General features: G+C 42.5%; 1 protein-coding gene across 7 annotated transcripts in view; it reads left to right on the top strand.

Annotated features, from left to right (window-relative positions):
• The window catches only part of PCDH15 (protocadherin related 15), a 566,546-nt gene that overhangs the window by 497,403 nt on the left and 46,936 nt on the right, over positions 1-22,207 (top strand). For all 7 annotated transcript variants that reach the window (XR_002117515.2, XR_004160438.1, XR_002117520.2 and 4 more), the window contains one exon: positions 6,632-6,759. Coding sequence is in view for 3 of the 7 variants with exons in the window: in XM_031554340.1 (XP_031410200.1) it covers positions 6,632-6,759 (128 nt within the window). In the remaining 4 variants the exon portion in view is untranslated. The remainder of the gene's footprint in view (positions 1-6,631; positions 6,760-22,207) is intronic.

A 22,207-nucleotide genomic window follows, 5' to 3' on the forward strand; every position in this document is an offset into this window, starting at 1 on the left:
TGCCCAAGGAGGTTGTGGATGCCCCATCCCTAGAGGCATTCAAGGCCAGGCTGGATGTGGCTCTGGGCAGCCTGGTCTGCTGGTTGGTGACCCTGCACATAGCAGGGGTGTTGAAACTAGACGATCTTTGAGGTCTGTTTCAACCCAGGCTCTTCTGTGACGATAACAGACCCCAATATTTGAGAATGTGCTGTGAAACTGTGATAATGCAGTATGACCTGAGACATCATATGAGGCATTGCAGTTAAAATACCTCTGTCACGCTTGTCACAACTCCCTGTACAACCAGCAGAAGACTTTTGGAAAATGAAAGCATATTTTGATAGATATATCTTCTTCCATAACAGAGATTGTACACGTGCATTTGTGGCACAGTACATAGGGGTTATTCTGTGATCAGAAGTTGAATGACATTAACATCAGTGGAAGGTCCTGTATGCTGTTATATTCACCACTGATGACCTACCAAGAGAAGGAGAGAGAGTCAGCACCAGTTGACCTCATCACTTTGTGCCTGGGGAAGGTCTGGGAAACGCTGCATTTCTGTACATTGCAGTACTGCAGTGTCCCCTTCTCCCATTCATAGTCTACATGGGATCAGTGCTCCCTTCTGTGCAGCAGCTCATGAAAGATGGTGGCCAAGTTACTGTATTCAGGGATACCTGGTAATTGCTAGTGCTTACATTTTTTTCAGTTGAAACAGACACGCACTTGCTGTACATATTGGGATATCCACGCGTAAGTAGTATATATTAAATTTTCAGTCTACAGTCTGCTGGATAGATAGCTGAAGAATTTGGTAGATGATGTATTTGTAAAACACTTTACAAGTATCTGGCTAACTAAATTACCAAGGCCTTTGTAATGGAGGCTCCTCGACCTCTTGGTTTGATTCCCACATTTGTAGTAGTCTTTCCATTTTCTTTTTTGATGATATTTAATCATGCAAAATCATGCTCTCACATTTAGCGAAATTGAGCTTCTTAAGTGAGTAACTTTCTCTGAAACTTCGTAATGTGAAATTACAGTGCTTTTACATTTCATTTGAATGGATGAAATGTCAGCTCTTCTGATGATAGTGAAGTTAAAAAGTTAGAATTCTGGCCGGAGGAATCGGCATGTGGTGATGCTGAACCCTCAGTGACCTCGAGTATTAATGAACTTCATCATTTCAGTTTAATTTAGAAGCTGGATTTATTTTTGTGTCTGCACTTTGCTTCTTAGATTGTCTATAAACTATAGGCTCACAGCATACTGCGAGACAAATGAGGATCGTGGTCATTAGCTTCCAGCTAGAAACTTTCAGTTTTCCCTCACTGGGTAGGATGAAAAATGGGAGAATATTTACATAAAGGGAACGGCACAGAGCTGTGTATGGCAGGATGTGTTCTGCACTGTGCAGGCACTGCTTTGTCATTAATCCCAGGGTGAGCAGCACCTCCATCCAAAGAAGAGGTGTGAAGTAGTGAGCTGAAGGGAAGGTATCATAGAATCATAGAGTGGCTTGGGTTGGAAGGGACCCAAAGGATCATCATTCCACCTCCCCTGCCACAAGCAGGGCCTTCAAACTCTATATTTGATATCAGTACAATTAACTATTTGCTGAGACCAAGACCAAGAACAGACTAACATCATATCTTTTCTCATTTGAACAGTTGGCTTTTGGGGAGTTTTCATCAGCACTTCACTGTGCTGAAGTTTGATACCCAGGGGAAGAGCGCTCAGGACAACTGCTGGTGAGGAGGAAGAGACAGGAGGAGACAGGGGAAGGCGGAGTGATGAGAGAAGAGGAAGTGCTGCCCAAACGCACTGAGAAAGAGCAGTGGAGACTTATGAAGATAGGAAAGGGGTTTTATCACCAAAGTAATCATGCTCCCAGTTTTAAAAATCAAAGCATTCGTGAGCAGGGACGTTCTGGTCCCTGTGCTAGACACGAAATGTGAACCAGGGAGATAGCAGGTCTTCACACTTCGATATGGAAGAAGAGCCATACAGCAGAACCAGAATGTGTTTGCTTTTGGATGCCATGGACAAAAGGGCCTTGCAAATCCCTGGGAACACAGAAGAGAGGCAGCAGCCTCACATTTTCCGATGTTTCCAGTTTCCAGCATCTGAGAAAAGCACTTCTCATTCCCCAAGTATGCATGTATGTCATTTGCTCTCTTAGCTTGAGTTACCACTGCCACCTGAGCACAGCTTTACCTGTCCTCTGTGGCTGCTCAGCCAGGTACTTCAGGCTGTTCCAGTGTCTGTCTGCAGACGGACGTGGATGCAAACAGATTGTTCAGCAATTAGGCCTCTAAGGGAAAGGTGGTACCAGCTGGCAGAGCGCTGTCTGAAATGCTTGTCTTCAGGAGAAGTCACTTGAGCTTCTGGCTCAATTGGTTGTTGAGGAAACCAGAAGGCAATGTTGATGGCTTCAGGTTACTAGTCCGCACATTTTGCCTTTTCACACTCACATTGTCTCTAAGATTGCCATTAGGTTAGACATCAGGGGAAAATTCTTTACAGAGAGAGCGATGAGGTGCTGGAACAGCTACCCAGAGAGGCTGTGGATGCCCCGTCCATCCTTGGAGGTGTTCAAGGCCAGGTTGGATGGGGCCCTGGGCAGCCTGGGCTGGTCTTAAATGGGGAGGTTGGTGGCCCTGCCCCCCCTGTGGCAGGGGGGTTGGAGATGCATGATCCTTGAGGTCCCTTCCAACCCTGGCCATTCTGTGATTCTGTGATTCTGCCTCCCAAGTAAGCAATATTCTCACGATGGGAGGGGAAAGGGAGATTTCTCATGTTGTGGACCTGTATGTGTGCCAGAGCTCTGCCCTGCATCTCTGATCTTGTCTCCTGGATCTTCACTTGGAAGCTTGTGGTGTCATTTGTAGTCTCTCCTGCATCCTCTTTTTCATTTCTGCCTGTACTCTTGCTGATCTAATTGACCCCAGTTTGTAGGGAAAGGAAGAACAGCAAGTACATGTTACAGGTTCCTAGAGATGCAAGAACCATGTGGTGATTTTACTGTTTTTTATTGAGAATAAAAACAAATAGTAAACAACAGAATCTGCTGTTTCTACAGTTGCACTGGCACTGTCTTGGTAAGCAAATTTCTTTCTCAGGTACTGTGAGTGCCCTCTTTGTGTCTGCCTGCAGCCTGATGCAGGGCTAAGGGAGAGCTGTAGCTATCCCTCCTAACTCTAAGGACTGCATGAGCGTTCAGAGCAGCACACATTCTTCTTAAAAATCAACTTCACTTCCAGAAAGTGAAGAGGTGAGATACCTCAGAAGTGTTAGGCCAGCTGGGAGGATAATGCACTTCCATGGTGTTTTCATGTCAGTGAGTTTTGGTAAATACTATGTTACATGTTGTGTGAGCCATGCTCATGCCCAAAGGTGGGAGCTGTGACAGATGGACACATCACTTTCTGCAGCCCAAAGGACTGCAAATCTGCCTCCTCTGCCATGCACCTTTGGGGTGGTTTCCCCAGATGTTTTTCTGTGTTAATATTTATGGTGTATGAATAGCAACTGTATCAGCTTGCTGTTTTGGCAGGCATGTGGTGGTAGACCAGCGTTATGACACCGGTGAAAGCACGGTGTAAAACAAATCTGGCAGCACTCAAATCAGAGTTCAGTCACCTTCTGATGTCCCATTGTTCAAATAGTGTTCTTTTAGTTCAGCTTTATTTCCGTGGTCTAGCCAGAAACTGTGGGTTGACATGAAGCAGGCACTTAATTAAACCACTGAAGTAAGCAGTGGTAGTAGAAAAGAGATTTCTGCAACCATGTTTGGAAAGAATATCTGTAAGCGTTAGCACACAGTGGTTCTGACCATCTCCCTAGTGCTGTTGTTTTTGCTTCTGAAGTTAACCATTCTAGATACATGAGCTTTATCTCTTGAAGAGGTTCATCAGGCTCCCTTCAGAGCAGCTTTTCTGGATGCTTTTACTCTCCTTCAGCTGAAAGAATCCAAAAGCCTTATCTTCTGGCCTGGGGAAAGATTTCTCTCTTGGAGTAGTGCATGCAGTATGTTAGCTGCTTAGAAGCTGAGGATGTCTGAAAAGCAGCTGCAGATCCGTGCCCTTCACACACTGCAGTTCTCACAGTGCAGTATAGAAGAGAGGAGACAGTTGAGACACAGGAGACCTAGCAGGAGGCGATGGTGCAGAAATGTCCCTTCAGGACTGCAGGGATGTCCAACAAGATGGAGCAGCACAGCTGGGGCATCCCCATCGCAGAGGCTCTGGCACTGCCTTCACAAGCATGGCTCTATTTCTGATCAGGGATTCCAATGTGGGCTTCTTCTAGGCTTATTCCATGTGAGAATACAGCAACCTCTGCAGCTGGCTGCTTGTCACTACTGCAGCCATCTGCAGGCTGGAATCAGACTGAAGGCACAGTACAGTGCAGAGTTCACTGCCACTATGTTCCTGTTCATCTACCAGGAGGAATGAGATATAAGCACTGGCACAGGCTGCCCAGAGAGGTGGTGCCTGGAAACTTCCACAGCGAGGCTGGGCAACCTGATGTAGTGAGAGATGTCCCTGTTCATTGCAGGGGAGATGGACTAGATGACCTCTGAAAGTCCCTTCCAGCTCTAAGAGTTCTACGATTCTGTGTAAATGGCTGTAAGATAGAGCGTGTATGGTTAATTCAACACCAGTGATACTAATGTCAGTCTGGAAATATGCGGAGTATTTCATTTGCTTTGTGCTTTGTGTAATAATGTTCTCATTTTCAAAGTATTCAACCATTGCTGAACAAATCAGCATTTTGGCAGCTCGGAGAACTACTAACAAATTAAACAAATGGTTTCGAGCAAATTGCAAAGCAAACTTTGCACAAGGCTCAGCCTCCTCACCAAAACCAGCTTAAAATGACGCCACTTGTGAGCCCTATACAGAAGATATTTGATGAGCATTATGGAGCATTAGCGTGGGTTAGCAAATGCTGCTCCTAGCAGCACCAAGTGGCATTCAGTTGGGCCCTTTCTTACAGTGGAAAACTGGTGCCAGCCATTGATAGAACTGTCTATTAGCTCAGCAGGGGAAGGTCACTGCATGCAGTGCTGTGATCCTGCTGAAATTGTCTTCTTCTCTATGGGGCTGCAGTTTTTAACTGAGACTGAATTCTCATGCAGTCTTACAACAGCTCTTGGACGGGCGTTTTTCTTCACCATAATAAATAATATGGAAGCGTTCTTTTAAAACAAGCAATCTGAACATGATTACAGATAGATCACTGTGTCGACATTATGCATATTCAGATGCTTAAATCTTTTTGTTGGCCTGTGGCTTATTTTTGTAACTTTAAAGAGAGCTTCATATGAAGTCATTTTTCCTTGTGGCTTGGTGTAAAAGCACCTACAAGTACTTTAACCTTTTGTGCAGACCAATGTGGCAAGTGCAAAAATCATTACTCCTCTGAGGAAATGTCATTTCCCTTTTTTTCTTTTCATCCTTCCTTTGTTCTTCTTTACATGCGAGTACAGCGGATGACATTTAAATAGTTTTCTCAAATTCCCTTTGATATTATGAATTCCATATTTGTTTGCCATCATCAGGACCCCTCATCTGCAATGTTTTGGATGACGTGGGCAGTCTGAGATATAGTCTGGTTATTATAAGCTTTCACCCAACTGGAGAGGCACTAAGCTCTTTGTAAATGAGCCTGCTTTTGGAAACTAATGCCAATCAGCATGGCACCTGTGCAGCGTTTAAATTATACTGGCACTGAAAGAGACTGGGAAAATCAACTCTGAAATGAGTCAATTTATCGCTTGGAAATGTGGTTTTAATGAACTGGATGCCATCATTTCCAGCATTCTTTATGGATTACCCAATTCTGATAAACAAATCTTGATATTGATGGCTGTGCAGTTAAACCTTTCTTTGCAGCCAGTCCGTAGTTTTTGCTGGACCATTTTCCTTACAGGAAGAAAGAGATGTTTATTGTTTAACAGTGGAGCAGCAACTACTTAATAGCTGTATTCTTTTTCTTGAAGATGTGTTGAGCCTCTAATACTCATGCTTAGGCAGGTGTTGATGGCGCTGTATTGACTTGCCATGTTCAGTATCATGATGGTCCCCTGGAGCTAACAGACAGCGCTGCAGAGCTCCTCATTAAGTAATTGCATGGAAGTTAGTATGAATTAAAATATATGAAGCAAGTTGCACATGAAGGGAAGAAGGCAAGCTTTTCTTTATAGCTTAGTTATTAGTTTATGTTGCATGTTCATAACCTCTTTATAATGCTTGTGAGAATTTAATGTGACCGGATCTGTGTTACTGAAGTATGCTGTTCTGTCTTCTGCTTTTCTATTCCAATCCCCTGTAGTTTGCTTTCTGAAGCCTTCTGCCTACGTGCAAATTCATACAGCCATAGTAGCAAAATCCAGGTGTGCACTCATTTTCTGTAAGAAAAGATGGCAAAGGTGGGAGGTAAAAGCACGAAACTCCCTGACCTCCTTCAAGCTCATGTTTTTAATACCAGATGTGTTATCATTTCTTAAATGTTTACTTCTACAGTGTCATCTGTGCACATTTTTCACAGGATCCATTTGGGCCGCAAACATATAAGCTCCAATAGGTATTAAAGATTGACTGCCTAATGGTCTAGCTATGCTTTTCTTTCCCGGTTTTAGGTAATACAGCCAAAGTGTTTATTGAAGTGAAGGATGAAAACGATCATGCGCCTGTTTTTACCAAAAAAATGTACATTGGAGGAGTGTCTGAAGATGCTAAGATGTTTTCTTCTGTGCTTAAAGTTAAGGTAAGTCTGCAGTTGTTACATTAACACTCACTTGCAGTAGAAAAATACTTACATGGTTCTTCGAAGCCTACTTGAACTAAAGCCACTAATTTCCTTATGATTAGTTTTTATAAACAAGTATGGTGAACACAAATGGGTAATTATTTTTGTAGAGTCAGTGCTTGATGATAGTTGCAAGTATGATGGTCTCTATGTGTGTATGATATATGTGTGCTGGCCCTGTATTCCAGCAGTCCTTGACACATGGCTGATTTGGAGATTCATACTGAATCTGCATGGTCATCAGTTGAAGATTTCTAGCTATCATTTTATTTATGTTGATGTTTAGATGATTCTTTTGTGTTGGAAAGCTAGGGAAGCACTTTCAGGTCTGAGCACTCTGACACAACTTCTGGGTAAGATGGATTATTTGTAGTTAAAAAGCAAACAATGAAGTAAGAAAATTCAAGGAAAGATAATATCTGGAATATAATCTGTACTCCAGCAGAAAAGCTAACTTAGAATAAAAGCCGTGGTGCTTTTTTTTTCTCTCTTAAAAATGCTTTGTGGTGCAGTCTTTAGTGCTGGAGGCAGCTTGGGTTGCTGGGACTTTCCAGCTCAGCTTGTTTCCTTTGCCTTTATTTTGTTACCTCAGCAGGACTCCTGCATCTTTTTCACTTTGTTAGTGGGGTATCTTTCAAGTTGCTGATTCTAGCTTACGCATGAAAGGGCACAGATATATGACCCGCTCAGATTTTTATGTTGACCTCAAAGTGTACTCTGAGCACTGGGAATGAAACAGAGAATATCAGAGCTTGTTAAAGTTGTCCACTGCTTTATTTGTTCCATGGCAGTCCTCCCCAAAGCCCACCCAGGGGCAGCAGAGAAGTGGGATATGGTTAAACATTGATTATTGGGTAGAAGAACGCCAAAAAAAATTTCCTATGTTGTGATGTAGTTCAGAGGATTTTTGTTTGTTTGTTTATATTTATTCATTTATTTTATATAAATTCTTTTCTTAGGCTATTTTAGGCTCCAGAATTTCCATGTTAGTCTTTCCTAGAAATGCATACAGCAGCCCAAGCAAACAGCTGGGAATTTTTACTGAAATTCACTTGGAAAGGAATCTTTATGGTGCATTAATCTGCCCTGTGGCCATCTTCCCAGCTTCTTCTGCAGGCAAAAACAGCACCTGAGATCATAGCAGGTAGGGGCAGCAAGAATGCTGCTGCTCAGGGGGGCAGCTGGAGATGTTGCTTGCTGGAAGGACCAACCTGATGGTCATTTAGTGGTCTGAATCGGGTAGGATCCCATGACAAATCCAGGTAGGTGCAACTTCTCTCATAGTGGACCGAGAATGACGTTGAGTGGTTGAAAAAAAATGTGGCAATATTCAATGATTGGGAAGATTTGGGGAAGGATTATGTGAGAGGAGATTCGACATGCACTGGTAACTGGGAAGGGCTATTATTCCAGAAGGAGTGTTAAAAAGGCACGTTTCTGTGCTACCACTTCGCTGACTGAAAATTCAATTCAGATGTCATAAAGATAGCCAACAGTGTCATCTAGCATATGCAGTGCCTTTGTTTATTTGAAGAGTTATTTTCCTGTAAATAAAGAAATTACAAAGTGAATCGAAAGACAGTGCTGTATGTTGGAAATAATGCATTCAGGAAAAAGATTTGGAAAAACTATATACATAAATTTCTTTTCTTCCATCTTCAGCGTTGAACTTTCAAGGTTCACCAGATTTCTGCTCTGTATAAAATGATTAGCCAGATGTCTTTGTGATTCAATGAAAAGGAAAGCGCAGATGACCAAACTAAAGGAGTGGAGGTAGAATTGCAGTTAGAGTGATCTGAGGTCATGTAGGGGTAATAGTTGTGTTAGTATCTTTTTTTCCCCAGATATTTTGCTAGTTGTTGCTTCTGGTCACGAACCTTAATTAGAAACTCTGGTGTACTCAACCATAGGAAATAGAAAACCGTGTCAAATATATGAACTTCAGAAGTACTGAAGATGTAATTCTACACGAGATATTGGAGTAGACAAAGAATGCTGAATAGCAAAGTTATTTCTCTAAAGGAGCATTTTGTGGGTGAAAAAAATGAAATGCAAGGAACAAATTTAGAAGTGTAGTGTGAGTTTATCATACAAAATGAGAACAGAATGTGAAATCCTACCTGTTATTGTTCCTAGCTCTTTATTCATATTCCTGCTTACCAGCAAAGGAAGTAAGAAATGCATGAAACAGAGCAGGAGTATGGGTAAGGGATATTCAGGCAAAAAGAGGGAAATCTACTTTTCCCTGTCAGAAACGTGTAACCTGGGAAAGGTGGTCAGAGAACAGAAAAGGACGATCAGAGGAACGCAGGAGAGAAGTTACTGTTCTACATCTTTAACCTGCTCTGGTTAAAATTCGTGACAGAAATCTCCCTGACTTTGCTCAAAGGCAGAACAGAACAGGTCGTAAGACAGAAGTTGTTATTAGTGGATGGCAGCAAAGACAACTGTATGTTTTACTGAAGTAAAATTAGAAACAGTTAAGAAGTGCTTGTAGCAGAAAACTAGGCTGTAATTTACTGTTCTAGCACGTGTCTGCAGCAGTCGGTGCTAGCTGGCTTATTTTCTATCCTCTAAATTAAAAAGTAATTGCTCTGTTATTTAAATACAATGCCCATTCCAATTAGAATGTTAACAAGTATTAACTAAATGAATGTCTGTTCTTGAGTTCAGGTGATTAGAACTAAACGAGTAGTTTTCCGAGCTGAAATTTTAAGAAAATTAATAAAGTACAGTAGAAATTACTCAAATTTCCATTCTAAATAGGAAACTGGGCTCCTAGGAAATACTACTTCTCCAAACGAGTGGTCGGGCACTGGAATGGACTGCCAGGGAGGGGGTGGAGTCACCGACCCTGGAGGTGTTCAAGGGACGTTGTGTTGAGGGACATGGTTTAGTGAGAACTACTGGTGATAGGTGGACAATTGGACTGGATGATGTTGGAGGTCTTTTCTAACTTTGGTGATTCTGTGATTTACTTTCATCTTCTGCAATCACTAAGACTTGCTAATTTTTTAATGACATCTGAGTTGTTTTAAAAATAAAATATTTACTCTGTGTATTCTCAGCATATTCTCATTCTTTTGTCACTGATGACTTTAATCATCTTTAAGCATAGCTTTGTCTAGCAGCAAAGCAAAATGTGAATCTACTCAGTATATATGACTGAAACCATTGTTACTGGGACACAGTGGACCAACATTTCTAAATTATGAAGAGCCATCTTATTTGTCTAGAGAGGTGATTGAAGCCCTGTTGCTGGAGACATTCAACGTAAGTCTGAACAGGGCTCTGAGCTCCTGATGCAGCTGTAGGTGTCTCTGTTCATTGCAGGGGAGTTGGATCAGATGGCCTTTGAAGATCCCTTCCAGCTTGAATACTTCTGTGATTCTGCAGTGCCATGCAGTGTTGTGTACAAATATGTGATATTTCCTGCATAGTAAGACTCAGGCTTGCCATGTTTTCCCCTGTATTTCAGTGAAGTAGCAGTAAAAGCTAGGTACTAAATGAGTAGAGGTGGCATTAACTTCTGAATTGCTTTCTTATTTCCATTTCGTTATTGTGAGGGGAGGAGAGAGTATTTATTTACAATTAAATGATTGTTGTTACCAAAAAATGGATGGATCCTAAATTGTATTCATTGTATTAAACAATATATATATATATATGAGGTACATTAGGGTCTCTGTTAATTATCTCTCAGCTTCTCTTTTTTCTCTCCTGATTTTTATCTGACATTGATGGATTTGGCTTGAAAAGCTGAAGGACTTCTGTGAGTAGTGGATGATGCAGCTATTAGGTCAGCCCTTTTGAAGTCCTCCTTTTCCTTGTGATCGGGTGTGTTTATTTGTTTGATACTAACTCTTACTTACCGCTGTCTAACAGCCCTGATTTTGTATCCCTTTGTATGAATCTCTGTGCTCTAAATAACCCAAATGAGTTCCTGCTTCTGTGGATGGGGCTGACGTAAGTCAGAGCATTGTTTTGTACCAGGACTTTTGTTGTGATGCCAGCCTGTCGAGGCACTTGTCAAGGTTTGGCTCTCTCAGTGAGGTGGGGTACTTGAAAAATTGTACAAGGGAGGGAATAAATCAGAGCCTGTAAAGCAGAGGAGTATATTAAAAGAGAAAGGAGTACAGCCCAATCCCATTGTGAGAGAATGGGAAGGAAAAATAACTCTTGATCAGAGGTTGAGCTATGAATCCATCTTCTGCTTTCACATTAAAAAAAAAAAGTATGCAACTCATGTTAACTGTGGCATATTTCTCATCGCTGTGCAATTCCCTAACTGTGCAACTTTTATGTGCTATGAAGGTCGTGGAGAGACAGGTTTAAACTAATTCCCAATGCACAAGCACCTAGATTTAGCTTCTTGCATCAAGTGATAAAAAAAAAGGGCAAAGATCTTGTTTTGAGGGGACTCACTAGACCCAGTACAAGCTGGCAACCATTTGGCACTCTGTATGATTGCCTTGTAGTCCAATTTACTAGTTGCCCAAAATTTAGAAGACTGTCAGAAAAAATACATCACATAAGGAGAGGCTGAGGGAGCTGGGATGGTGCAGTCTGAAGAAGAGGAGGCTCAGGGGAGGTTTCATCAACATCAGCCTGATAGGAGGTTGTGGGGAGGTGAGGGTTGGCCTCTGCTCTCAGGTTAACAGTGACAAGACAAGAGGTTCCGGAGAAGACCTTAAGTTGAGCCATGGGAGGTTCCAGTCGGATATTAGGAAAAATTTCTTCTCTAGAAGAGTGATAATGCATAGGAATGGGTTACCTATGGAGGTGCTGGAGTCACCATCCCTGGAGGTATTCAAGAAACATGTAGATGTGGCACTGAGGTCCAAGTGGCATGATGGTCTTAGTGGTCTTTTCCAACCTTAATGATTCTACCATATTCTGTGTTACGTTTGTGCTGAAGCATCTTTGTGTTCATGGGCAATCAGACGGGGTCATCTCTGACCTTAAAGCCACATGTGTGTCTTAGGTTTCTAGCTCCTCTCCTCCAACTGCTGGAAGTAATGAACACTGCAAATTCTTTTTCCTTTACAGCTTTAACCATATGGTAGGTATTCTTGCCTGGGCCAGTAAAATCACTGTCAATCTGAGGTCTTCCTTGGATGGCAAAAAGGGATGCATCTTCCCCAGAGAATATCACATTGTGCTGCAGTGCTGCAGCAGGCTGCAAGGCTGAAACGTTTAAATGGGAATGGAAATGAAGTACTCATTTTGTCCTAAGGAAAGCAATCCTCTCACACACCTATTTTCATCGCAAATGTAGCAAACCAGACAATGGATTTCTTTTTTTAAGAAAGAAAAGCAGACAAGAAACAGCAGTTGTATCAGTTACTGCTGAGATAGATGCACAGGAAAATACACGCAGTTAATGAATGATATGGAACATAACAAAAGGCTGTTAAGTATTGTTATCCTACAACCCTCTTTTTGTTGTTTATATTTAAAAGCTGATCTCAAGCTCTGAGAAGAGACTATGACAAACAAGAATTCATTCTGTCTATCAGCTAATAAGGCATTTTAGTCCCTGCAAAATATTTCTTCCTTCCACTTCTGCTGTGTATTGTACCTGAGAGTGAGTGACAGAAAGATTGACAATATTTGAAGTCCATTGCTGTCCATTCTCCTTGTAGAAAATGCTGTGAATAGTTGCTGTCACCTCAAGAAGACAGATTTTCCTTGATTTCAAAGCTATTCCAGAGTATTTGGAAAAACCAATTGGTTGGTCAAATGTGAAATTTCGTTTCCTGACTGATGCTGGGCTTTCAGAAATTGCTATTGAAATAATGCGTAACTCTTGAGATGAGTGTATGGCTATATGTTTGTAGTAAGTTTTCAATACAGAGTATTTTTTATACAGAATATACAACATATACTCAGGTGGGACGATAGCATTTGATCTGCCTTTGAGAAATGTGAACAAATTCTCACTGTTTCTGCTGTGGTATTGGGAAAATCCAATGTAGATTTTTTCTGTAGAAGCACTACAAAAGTTTTGATCAGGAGATGATCAGAAGGCGATGCTGAATCTTTGGTGAAGATTTTTTTTTTTTTCCATCATTTTACCTTCACTAGAGCAGCAGACTTTCTGGCACTGCTAAACAGGGAGAACTCTGAGGACAGCCAAGTATGAAAAGGGCCTTGCTAGAATTTTGCACCCCACGGTTTTCACTCTGGCAGCATTTTAGTTTTAAATACAAATCAGGTTCTGCAAGAAGTAGTGATTTTCTGGATTCAAAAACTGTTGCAGCCTTAATATCTCTAGCTCATAAAATGTTCTGTTCAGCTGAACCTCCTCCGATGACAGTCCCCACATGCTTTGACACCATTTGAAAGAAGATAGGATGTTTCATAGCAGCCCAGGCATGTTGTTCCAGGAACTCAGACCCAAAAATGGCCGTAATCAGGGATGCTGATTTTGCATATCCAGTGTAATTTTGGGGATCTTGTTTGAGTTTCTGATACAGACCAGCACTTGCCAGAGCTCCACATAGAGGTGTGTTATTGTGGAGGAGAGTTCTGCACTATTTTATCATTGCCATCATTGATGTCACCTCAGTCATTCAGAATACTTCTGTTTTATCATTCAGTTTCTCCTGGTATTTCTAGGGGTCTGATGCTACTGGGAGCTGTAATGTTGTGGTGGCTAGCTGGAGCAGATGGCTGTTGAGGAGGACCTTTCTCTGCTCCTCAGCTCTTTGTCTTGAGAACAGCAGTCACACTGATTGCAAAAATCTTACAGGTGCTACTTTATTTATATTGAAGTTAAAGGGGGGAGTTAACTACATCCTACTAAGGTAACAAGTCATAGTCTGGTTTTCCTGTATCTACCTTGACTGTTTACATCTGAAGACCAGAGTTTGGAATTTCATGTCAAGCCAAGTGTCAGGTAGTGATTTGATTTCTGCTGTCATTTATCCATGCACTGGTTTCTGAGGAAGTATTACGGCAGAAAGCCAGGACTCAGGTCAAAGCTGTCTGTGGCTTTAGTAGTGGGCTTGTGTGAACAGCTCACTGCTCTGTTTTATGGAATCATAGAATGGTTTGGCTTGGAAGAGACCTTTAAGATCACCTAGTTCCAGACCCCTGCTATAGGCAGGGACACCTCTCTCTAGACCAGGTTGCTCACAGCCCCATCCAGACTGGCATTGAATGTTTCTAGGGATGGGGCATCCACAGACCTTACTGGGCAACCTAATCCAGTAAGCCTCACAGTAAAGAATTTATTCCTAACATCTAGTCTAAATCTACCCTCTTACAGTTCAAAACCATTTTCCCTCATCTTCTTGCTGCCTGCCCTTATAAAAAGTCCCTTCCCAGCTTTCCTGTAGGCCCCCTTCAGCTACTAACCATGACTCCAGGTCATGATTAGGTGGGCAGTAAGGGAGGCTGCTGGCAGTTGAGGTGTTTTCAGTTCTGGCTTCACAAAGTGTGCAACTTGAGATGAGCATCAGAGGGCAAGAGAGCAGACCACACTAACAGGGTTGCACCGGTAGCAAGCTCAGCCTGATAGAGCTGGAACAGCTTGCCAGGTGGGCAGCTCTCACCAGAGAGCTTCTGTGACACATTGCTGTCAGCCAGCAGCTCCTGCCCGCCAAGCAGTTGGAGCAGGTTGGTTTCAATTGGTCGCTGCTGTTGGAAGTGCCGTGGAATCAGCAGAGGCACTGGTTAATAGCAGGAACTAGAGTGGCTGGTGGTTAGATATTGAGATGGCTCCTGCAGCTAGATGTGATTTACAGGGTATTCCTGCTTCTGTTTGCCAGGACTGTAATTGAATTAGTCACGCATAACCATTGCAATGGCAAGGACTTGCCAACAGTCGCTGTTTAGTGGCAGCTTAAGCTAGGATAATTTTCCTTCTTTTTCAAATAAGAGATAAAAGATAAAAAAGATGAGCAGAGAGAAATTAACCGAGAAAGTATGAAATTGTATGTGGTTATCGCTTCAGCTATTAAGGAGGTTCAAGATAGGATTAACAGCTGTGTCGGTGCTCCAAACCTTACCTCCAGGTGATCCCCACACCAGCAAGACATGCAGCAGCCTCTTCCAGCAGTTGTTCAGGCCAAGGTATGTAGGGAGGTGCCCCCAGCATTCTTCCCACCCACGTACCTGCATTTTTCCAGAGGAAACCAGAGGTGTGTGCGGAGCAGTTTCTGCTTGGGCTTTGTCCTGGGCCTCAGTGTCCTACTGCCACCCTGCTGATAGCACTCCACTTCTGCCTTGTTTGGACATATAACAAATTGTTCCCGGCTACCTCTCTGTCTTTGTACAGTGTCACTGGCTCATTTTTGAGGAGTACAATTTATATGAAATTAAGGCGACCAGCTTTATTACCCTGCACAAAACCTACAGCATTCAAATTTAAAAAATGTAATTAATTCTTTAGTAGTCCTTAACAATTACAGTAGCCATTAATTTTTAATGCAACTATTTATGTAAATCACTGTTGGCTAATTTTTTTCATAAATATACCACTGCTGAACATTTGTGTGTTTAACTCCCGTTGTAAAATCATTCCCTAGTCTGTAGTTTATGCAAAATTTCTCCCCTCATCAAAGCGCAATTCTTTCCCTCCTGAAAAATATTTTATTAAGCACCCCAGCCTGGGCACTGATGAGGCCTCACAGAACCCAGTGAGTAACTTTGGGAGTAAGAAAGAAGCTATGATGGGCCACACTCGCACGGAAAAAAAAACCATGAGGAGAGATGAGAACTAATACAGAGTACATGATGTTACACACAAATTGAATTTAGAGATAATTAGGCCAATAAAGCATTGGATAAACACTTTTCTCATCATGAAAACAGTTACATATGTGACTAAGGCAAGTGGTATGGATTGCTTCTCCCAGCTTTGTAAGGTGCAGCAGTTTTGCTGGCAGCAGTAATTGCTTCCTTTAATATATTCATTTGACGATAAAATCCTTTTAGAGTAGGATAATGTGTTGTCGTGCTCTAGATTTTCAGAAAGACTGTATAGATAGTTTAAACAGAAAACTTGATCTCAGAAAAAAAGCATCAGAAAGTCACTTCTAGGTAGAACTAATTTGGTTAGTGATCTGCCATGTGAAGTATCCTAATTACTCTACATGAATACGATTTGTTTTTAGCGTCAGTGTCCTCTGAAAGCTGATGAATGCTGATGTCTCTAAGAAAAAAAAAAAGTATATGTTCAAATGACACTTTCTAAGCAAGATTCTTTTCTTTGCATCTTAAAGACCTTGTTTTTATTGCTAATAGCTCAGCAGGAAATGTAGAGCTGCGTTAAATACCATTTCTCTTGTAATGATAGCTGAGGCTGATTATTGCCTCTCAAGTGTTCAAGCAGCTTCACACAGCCGCCTTTGCTAGCCTCCTCCTTTTCCCAGAGCCTGGCAAGGATGCTCCACACGTGGATGAGATCTTGAGTCGTGGTTCATGTTTTGACGTGAGACCAAAGGGTTTAAGCAAAAAACCTTTGATCCTCTACCATGACACTCAGTGAATTTCCGGAGGATCATATGACCTGGCCCGTGGCATCTCTAAATAATCCTAAAAACAAGATTTCCTCGTGAATGGCCTAATTCTAGTTTGCTCAAAAAATGCTGGCTGACTGCTGCCTTTCTTGTGTTTTAAGCCTGAGAGTTCCTGGCTGCTCATGCTTTGCCACTGGTGTTTTCATGTAACTTTCTCCTCTGAGTGAGTACCAGACAGACTGCCTTTGGCCACAAACACGGTCGTTCCAATCTGCTTTATGAAAATAAAACTAAAACCCATGCAGTCTTCAGGGAAATCACTAGCAGGAATTCGCTTTTCACCCTAATGATGTGTCATTAGCCTTTTCTTTTTAAGCTTTTTATTTTACAGGATTAATCTCTCTAGTTCTGTTTTTTGAAGTACGTTTCAATGAGCACATATCAGAGATCATAAATCTGATAAACTCAGCGAAGGTTGTTGTTTTTGTTTTTCCTAAGTTATTCTTGAGTTTATAGGGTATTTTTGTACCGACAGTGTTTGTAGAAAAGGAAGCTTGCCAAAATAAATGTCAGTGAATCAAAGTGTCTGGAAGTGGCTGACATGAGTTTTACAGAAATGTCTCCAATACGAAGCCAGCAGAGAGGGCTGATGCTGGCAGGAGCTGATGAAGCCAGAAACTCGGTTATATCCAGAAGGAATCCTGCTTTTGCACTGCCTGGCTCATATTTTCACATCAAACCTGTTTGTGCACCCCTCCTTGATAGGCTGGGTGACGTAGCTCCTTTCTTTGTAAATGTGAGAATATTTCAGCCCATGCAGCAGCAAAGCTATGTTACGCTGCATTTATTTTGTCCCCGCTGATGCACAGGGCAACAGAAATTTAGCCATATTCTTTGAAAGTAACTTTGAACTTTGCTTACTATTGCATCAAAGCAATTGATAAATGAATGTGTTAAATTCTGAGGTGTGGGTGTGTTGCACACAGAGAGAGCCCTGGGCTTACTTTATTGCCCACATTTATCCATATTGGAACTCCAGTTATTTTCTACTGCCGTTCATAACTTCTTTTTTGATATTTCCTTTTTCCTCTGATGACAGAGGTAGGTTCACTCACCCATGGGATGAAATTCAACAAGACCAAGTGCCAAATCCTGCACTTTGGCCACAATAATCCCAGACAACAGTGCAGGTTTGGGACAGGGTAGCAGGAAGACTGTACAGAGGAAACAGATCTGGGAGTGCTGGTCAGTGCTTGGCTGAACATGAGCTACCAGTGTGCCCAGGTGGCTAAGAGGTCCAAGTGGCATTCTGGCTTGTATCACAAATAATGCAGCCAGCAGGAGCAAGGAAATGATAATCCTTCTTTATTCAGCCCCGGCGAGGCTGCACCTTGAGTGCAGTGTTCAGTTTTGACTCCTCACTACAAGAAGGACATGGGGGCCCTGCCCTGAGTGTGTCCAGAAAAGGGCTGGTGAGGGGTCTGGTGCACAAGTATTAATGGGGAGTGGTTGAGGGAGCTGGGATTGTTCAGTCTGGAGCAGAGGTGGCTAGGGGAGACCGTATTGCTCTCTATAACTACCTGAAGGGAGGTTGTGATGAGCTGCGGTTCAGCCTCTGCTCCCAGGTAACAGCAATAGGGACAAGAGGTGATGGCCTTAAGTTGTGCCAGGGAGGGATCAAGTTGGATATTAGGATAAATTTCTTCTCTGAAAGAGTGTTCAGGTGCTAGAATGGCTGCCCAGGGAGGGGAAGTCTCTGTCTCTGGAGGTGTTCCAGAAACGTGTAATGTTGTACAGAAGGACATGAGTTAGGCAGGAGTATTGGTGGTAGGTGGACGGTTGGACTGGATGATCTTGGAGGTCTTTTCCAACTTTCACGACTCTCTGATTCTGTAAAGCAGTCTTCACAGCAGCAGGTTCTGTGAGATCTAGCCCTGGGCAATTGAGACAGCTTTCTCTGTGAAACACAGTTTTCCCTGTACCAATTTTACTTTTGCATGGACACCAGACAACAATTTCTTTGTGAAGAATGAGCTGCCTTGCTAGTTGCGATCTTTTGTTAGTTCAAATGTGATTATGAATCAGAATAATCCAAAGGGAGAGAAGATACTTGGTAGGAGTAAGAATCTACTTTGAAGCATGTTTGCGGAGACAGCAGCAACACTTGCACATGCGCATCTGCTGTAACATCTGGGCTCTGGCAGAGATCTGCTTCCCCTGATAAGAATAATATTACACTAACTTAAATCACACAGGTAATATAAGAACGTGACTCTAGATAATGTGTTGGCTTACCAAACGTTTTACTATGAAAGCACTTGTGTTGGCAGTGTTCATTCCATCTGAAAAAGTCTCAGTGTTCACTCTGTCAGCACGTGCAGTGATTTTGTGTAGTAGCCAGGCTGTACAGAACAAAATCTTTCCTCAGATTAAATTGCCCTCTATTTTTTGGGGTCAAAGTTACAAAGTATACCAGAATATCAAAGCTGCTTTAGTTGGGGTACAGGGAAGAATTTGCTCTGTAGTGCCACGCTGTTTCCAAAGGAGAGGAGAAGAAGTTGTGCTGGTCCTAACGTGACATGAGATTGACCAAACCTAGGGAACGTTGAAAAATAAACACCCCTCATGACTTTTTAAATTGAAATATTGGAAGATTTGAGCCTGAGGGTGCTAACAGGGCATGTAAAATGAATGGGCCTGGGCTGTTGTGTTTTTTCCTTCCCAGCTTAGAGCTATTGAGCAGATGGCAAATTCAACTGTTTCCAATCAGCTGCTGGCATTTAAAATAGCTTTCAGAACAAGACAACTTTTGCTGGTAGGAATTTACAGATTGTTTAATATTTTCAGTTTGGAAGCCACATCTGCCATTGTACTGGTTTTGAGGCATTTTTGCTTTGTGATTTAAAGACTGTTAAGCCAGCAAGTTTGTCATAGCTATTAGCTTTTCTCTCTTTTCTTTTATTTCTTCCCTTATTTCTTCACCATTGTGCTCATTCCCAGAGTTACCTGCCTCTTACTCTTTGAAACTTGTGGACTTCAGCCTGACTTTGCTACAGAGATCCTCAGAAATCCAGGTTCTTGCATCTCCCAGCATATCCTCCCCAGACTTCCCCTCCTTAACAGCCCTCTTCCCATGGCACTTCTCACTTAGAGTATTCAGCTCATATATTTTCATTTCTTGCCTTCCAGACACCCAGACTGACTAGGCTTTGGCGATTACATCCAGGTCATAGAATCATACAGTCATCAAGGTTGAAAAAGACCTCTAAGATCATCTAGTCTAACCATGCACCTACCACCAATATCAAGTCCTGCAAATTTCCACACTTGAGCTAAAAGGACTTTTCCCTCCCACTCCTTTCAAGGTGAACAACAACCGAAACAGAGTACCTCTCTGCTTCCTCTGTGTTTTAAGGCGATGGACCGGATTTGATGTGTAAAAGCACTTTTTGTCAGAAGCAAAGCAGCTGTGCCCATCATCTCGATGGTGTTGCAATCAGTGAAATTACACAGTAGAACTGTTAGTGACCTTGAGCTAAATATCCTCAGCGGTAGCTCCCAGGGCAGTGTATTCCAGCTGATACCTGGCTGCATAACTTGATTTTGTGGGAAAGCTAAGAGCAGCCCCACAGCTGCTCCTTCACCTCTGTGGAGAGGAAGTTAAGGGCTGGAGGCAGCACAGGGTGATGCTGGCCAAGCTCCATTGCTGTGAGCATGCCTGTGCTCAGCTGCAAGAGTACAGCGTTTGGCATGGTGACTCCTGAGATTATACATATTTATCAGTTCTCAGCTGCAGCAGAATTTGGGAGACATCTGTATTTCCTGCACATAACAGAAGATACACTGCTATGATATTAAGATTAAGTATTGCTCTTTCTCTTCTTTGACAGTCATAACGCAACTCTTGAGGCATCGTATATCTCTTCCTAATGAAGTGTCAAAAATATTTACCTTCAGGACAAATTAGAAGAATAGCAAACATCCTTACTTCGTATTAAGGAAGTTGGTACATGGATGTCAGCAGCTCACAAGCTCTCTCTGGTGGTCCCTCACAGCTGAACAGTGCTCAGAGTCATCGTTAGGTTTGATCTAAGTAGAAGTAGTAGGTTTTTTTTTAAAAAAAAAAAAGGGAGAAATGAAAATAATAAAGTTAGAATATTTGAAATTGGAATCTGATCGTTTTTCCAAGTTCCTCGGGCAGTTCTGCACCTGCTTTGCTCATCTGCATGTAGATGGTTTCTGCGTTGGAAATAGCCAGAATTTTAATGATGCTGAGGCTGTTTCTCTGGAGTGCCACTAAGTTCTCCTTTCTTCTGAAAATGAACCTGCAGCCTTTCTACCAGCCTCGGGAGCCTGAGCTGCAGGGTTCAAACCTGAACCTGAAAATGTCTGTACTGTAGAAGGTTTCATTCACTAAACTCAGCGGCGTTTCTTCCGAGCAATTGCAGCAGTGTCATGACATTTATTCAGAAAGAATGACTTACGTAGTGTCCGTGCCTGTCATACTGATACCTTAATTTAGGTCCAAATTTGTTTGTCCTTGATAGCACAAGCGTGAAATATTGAAGGTGAAATTGATTTCTGTTGTTACTGAAACAAACAATTAGAAGTCATGTCCTTCTATTGACGTAGAGCTTGCTACTATGAAAATAAAAGCAGTGGGCTCACTGCTCAACTGCAGCAATCTAGTGCATTAATTTTAGCACCAAAATTGGCTTGTTGTTGGAAGGGCACAGTGCCCACCCTGTGGGGCAGTTCTGGGAAGCAGTGAGGTGAGTGTTTTAAAAGGTTTGCTGCTCTGTGTCCCCATGAAGATATTTCCGAGGATGGTTTTTGTCTCTTGGGCAGCACGCATGAGGAATTTTGCACGGATCGTACCAAGTGTTACTTTGTGCCTGTTCAGGTTCCCTGGCTGCTACAGGCAGAGGATTTGTAATCTCACCCTAAGTGAGATAGCCACTGCCATTGTGGGAGTCCTTGCACTGGGCAGTTCTGTGGCACATTGGTGTGCTCACTGCCTCCAGCTCAAAGAGGCCAGGTACAAGAACTTAGCTCTGCATTACTCTCTCTGTTCTGAGAGTAGCCAGAGCACCTGAGAAGCCAGAGTGGAAAGTGCAGGCAGCTTTTGGCACCTGGGCCAGTGGTACCCCTCTGGAATGGCTGTGTCCTGAAAGCAATGCACTGTGCTGCAGGGACTTGCATCCTCACTGATAACCCCTGAAAACTAGCCAGAAATAAAGATAATACAGGAGTTGGTAACAATTCACACCGTACAGATTTTGTTCACTGAAGGTGAGAAAACAATTAATGATGATTAATGGCCATCTATCTAAAGCATAATGACCTTGCACAGATGATGCTTTTCAGACAGACTGTGGCATATCATGGTAAACAAGCTCTTAACACTGACATAAACCCTGAGTGGATTTTGATTGTTTTTATTTTTCAGTCCTGAGGAATTACACATTATACTGAAAGACATGCACCTTTCTTAATGGTGAGAGTGTTTTTCCTCCAACACTCACTGAGGCTGCAGAGTTAAGATGCTGTGCCAGTCTTTTGATAAAAGCCTCTAATAGATGCTGAGGCATTCTAGCTGCTGAGGCAGTGCCTAGCCCAGCAAGTAGGCGAAGGTACAGCAGCAATAAGCTGCTTCTCCCTGACTTCTTTCTAGATGAGGCACACATTCTAACGGTCCTTAGAAACACTTTTATCTGAATACAGGTGCTGCCTTTTGGAGTGGAGCAGTGGGGTAGGTGTGGAGGTCTCCACGGGGCTGTTAAGCACAAGGTCCAGGTTAGAACAGCTCCAGGAGCAGCTTTGTTGATGCCGGTGCTGCGTCCTACTTCCTCAGCAGCTCACTGGTGGGAGAGTGCTTTGTGTCCTGCGCTGTGGCCATCAGGTCCATTGTGCAACAATACTGGGATGCTTAAAAAAAA

This window comes from Meleagris gallopavo, chromosome 8 (assembly GCF_000146605.3).
Source record: "Meleagris gallopavo isolate NT-WF06-2002-E0010 breed Aviagen turkey brand Nicholas breeding stock chromosome 8, Turkey_5.1, whole genome shotgun sequence".
Taxonomy (NCBI): Eukaryota; Metazoa; Chordata; class Aves; order Galliformes; family Phasianidae; genus Meleagris; species Meleagris gallopavo.